Source organism: Lepidothrix coronata, unplaced genomic scaffold (assembly GCF_001604755.1).
Source record: "Lepidothrix coronata isolate B3197 unplaced genomic scaffold, Lepidothrix_coronata-1.0 Scaffold214, whole genome shotgun sequence".
NCBI classification, from domain to species: Eukaryota; Metazoa; Chordata; class Aves; order Passeriformes; family Pipridae; genus Lepidothrix; species Lepidothrix coronata.
Window position 1 is genome coordinate 49132 of NW_016690394.1, and position 2824 is coordinate 51955.

Sequence of the window (2824 nt, forward strand, 5' to 3'; positions counted from 1 at the left end):
TCTGCACCCCCATCACCCCCTTATCCTCCTTTTGCACCCCCTTTTGTCCAGTCCTTCCCTATTTTCACCCCTCTTTTTGCACCCCCCATAACCCCCTTTTACCCCCCCTTTTCTCACCCTCCATCATTCCCTTTTATCCCCCATTTTTGCACCCCCATCACTCCCCACCTTCAACCAGGAGGAAGAAGCCGCGGGGGTTTTTCTGGAGCATCCTGATGGCCACAGCCACCATCTCGCTGAGGGAAGGATCCGTCTCGTTGTTCCTGTCCAGCTCGTACACCATGTCCCCGGGCTCGAAGAGGCCTGGGGACAGGGACACTGCTGGGGACATCCTTCCCCCACCAAAACAAAAAGGGAGGCCAAATCCTGCTCCTCGTGCTGACTCAAGCATTTCACACGCCACCGTGGGAGATTAGATAGGAACTGTGGGATAGTCCTGGCCCTTCCTTCCTCCGGCCCGGATGGATCCCACATCCCGGCCGGGCTGGGAGTTGCACCACTGGCAAAAACCCTGCATTCCTAGGAGGCAGATGCATCCCAGGGTGGGGGTAGCAGCCTCCTTGGGGGTGTTACAGCATCTCTTTGGGGCACCAGCATCCTTGGGAGGAATACCAGGATCCCTAGGAAGGGGAGTAGCAGCATCCTCGGGGGTATAACACCAACCCTTTGGGGTACCAGCATCCCCAGGGTGGGGAGCAGGATCCTGGGGGAGTACCAGCATCCCTAAGGTGGGGCCCAGCATCTTTGGGGAGGGGTACCAGGATTCCTGGGAGGTAGAAGTATTCCTAAGAGGGGGGATTAGCAGCATCCTTGGGGGCTTAACACCATCCCTTTGGGGCACCAGCATTCCTAGAGTGGGTATCAGTATCCTTGGGAGGGGGTACAGCATCTTTAGGGGGTACCAACCAGCATTCCCAGGATGCAGAAGCAACCCTGGGGAGGGGGGAAGTAGCAGCATCCTTGAGGGCATAACAGCATCCCTTTGGGGCACCAGCATCCCCAGGAGGGGGAGTACCAGCATCCCCAGGGAAGCAGCAGCATCTTTAGGGGGATACCAGCATCCCTTGGAGGTACCAGCATCACTGGGTGTGAGGTCCCAGTATCCCCGGGGTGGGATACTAGCATCCCCTGGAGCCAGCACCATCCTTGGGGGAAAAACTGACCACTCCAGCTGCCCCAGCACAGCCCAGGGGTCCCCCCCAAAGCACCCAGTTGAGGTTGGAGCATCCTGGGTGCCGGGACTCACCCAGGAGGAAGTCGACACGGCTGAGGTTGAGCGCCAGCAGCTCCCGCCGGTTCCACACGTACTTGGCAACCTGGGGACAGGGGACAGGCACTGTCACCTCCCCATCACCTCAGCCACCCCCAGGGCTGCTCCCCGGAGCACTCCAGCCCCCAGGAATGGCTCTGTAGGGTCACAGTGTCACCTTGCCGGGGGGTTTGGCCTCCTGCCACGCCTGCACGAGGTTCCTGCGGTCCAGGCGGGTGCCCCGGTGCTTCTCCTCCCGGGGATACTCCACATCACTGGCGTTTTTGGGGAACATGTATTTCCTCCCTCCGCCCATGATCACCTGCAAAAGCGGGGAGAAAATGTATTTTAAAAATAATTTTTAGTTATTTTTAATTTTTGAGGGGTTTAATGGGGGGGAAGACCCTGAGGAGGCGGAGCGGGATGTCCAGGAAAACCCCAGCGTTGCGGGTGAAAACACCCGAGGAATTTCACCTCGCTCAAAATAACCCTGAATCTCTTCCTATTAATTAAAACCCAGGACAAAAATAACCATTTCCAGCAGGGAGTTTGGCTTTTTGGCTGTTTTTTTTTCCCCCTTCTGCGGGAAGGATGCTCCACATCGGGATCCCCACATGAACCCGCCGGGATGGAGCCCCATCCCGTGGCTCTCCCTGTTTGCTTTGGAGTCTGATTTATTTGGTCTCTGTTATTTATAACCCAGCAGAGATTTTATGGTTTTTTTGTATTTCCCCCCCTTTCTCGGCGTGGAAGGTGAATTATAAAGCTGCAAAACACCAATGCCAAAATTATTAAGGCAAAAAAAAAAAAAGGGAAAAAAATCTTTTCCCCACTATATAATTATTTCCAGCCTGGGACAGAGTTAAAATTATTTTAAAGGGAAAAAAAATAGCAAAAGAGGCTATTAAAGAGCTAAATAACAGGCTGGGATGTTTTGCTTTGGGGCTATTTTGAAGGACAGAAGAGGATTTATTTACGGGGCTGAATTTCTGCATAAATCCACAGCGAGGGGCAGATCTGGGGGGGGAAAGGGAGAGTTTTGGTCCTGGGAAGTATGGGAAGGGCAGGGGCTGCTGTGGAGGAGGGGGTCTGGGGCTCTGATTCTGTATGTGCTTGTGGTCCAAGACCTGTGTGTGATGGGGTTCCTGGTCTCATGTGCACACAGCAGTCCTGGTACCCCACCCATGGGTGGTCCTGGTCCCACAGCTGCTGGGGGTTCTGGATGTGTCCCCATGGGTGGTCCTGGTCCAGTATCCACTGGGGATTCTGACTCTGCACCCATGGGTGGTCCTGGTCCCACAGCTGCTGGGGGTTCCCAACTCTGCACCCATGGGTGGTCCTGGTCCCACAGATGCTGGGGATCCTGGCTTTGCACCCATGGGTAGTCCTGAATCGGCACCCATGGGTGGTTCCAGTTCAGCATCTTATGTGGATCCCAACTCTGCACCCATTGGTAGTCCTGGCCCCGTATCTACCCACAGTCCTGGCCCTGCACCCATGGGTGGTCTCAGGCTCACATCTGCAGGGGTGGTCCATGCCCTGTACCCACTCACAGTCCTGGCCCTGCATCCCTTG

The 2824-nt window shown here is 55.6% G+C and overlaps 1 protein-coding gene across 1 annotated transcript in view; it reads right to left on the bottom strand.

Annotated features, from left to right (window-relative positions):
• Positions 1 to 157: 157 nt before the first annotated feature.
• Positions 158 to 2824, bottom strand: part of ALPL (alkaline phosphatase, liver/bone/kidney) — a 7188-nt gene continuing 4521 nt past the window's right edge. Inside the window, exons 4-6 of the mRNA XM_017833368.1 lie at positions 1428 to 1571; positions 1247 to 1316; positions 158 to 303 (exon numbers count right to left, since the gene is read on the bottom strand). Coding sequence (XP_017688857.1) covers positions 158 to 303; positions 1247 to 1316; positions 1428 to 1571 — 360 coding nt within the window. The remainder of the gene's footprint in view (positions 304 to 1246; positions 1317 to 1427; positions 1572 to 2824) is intronic.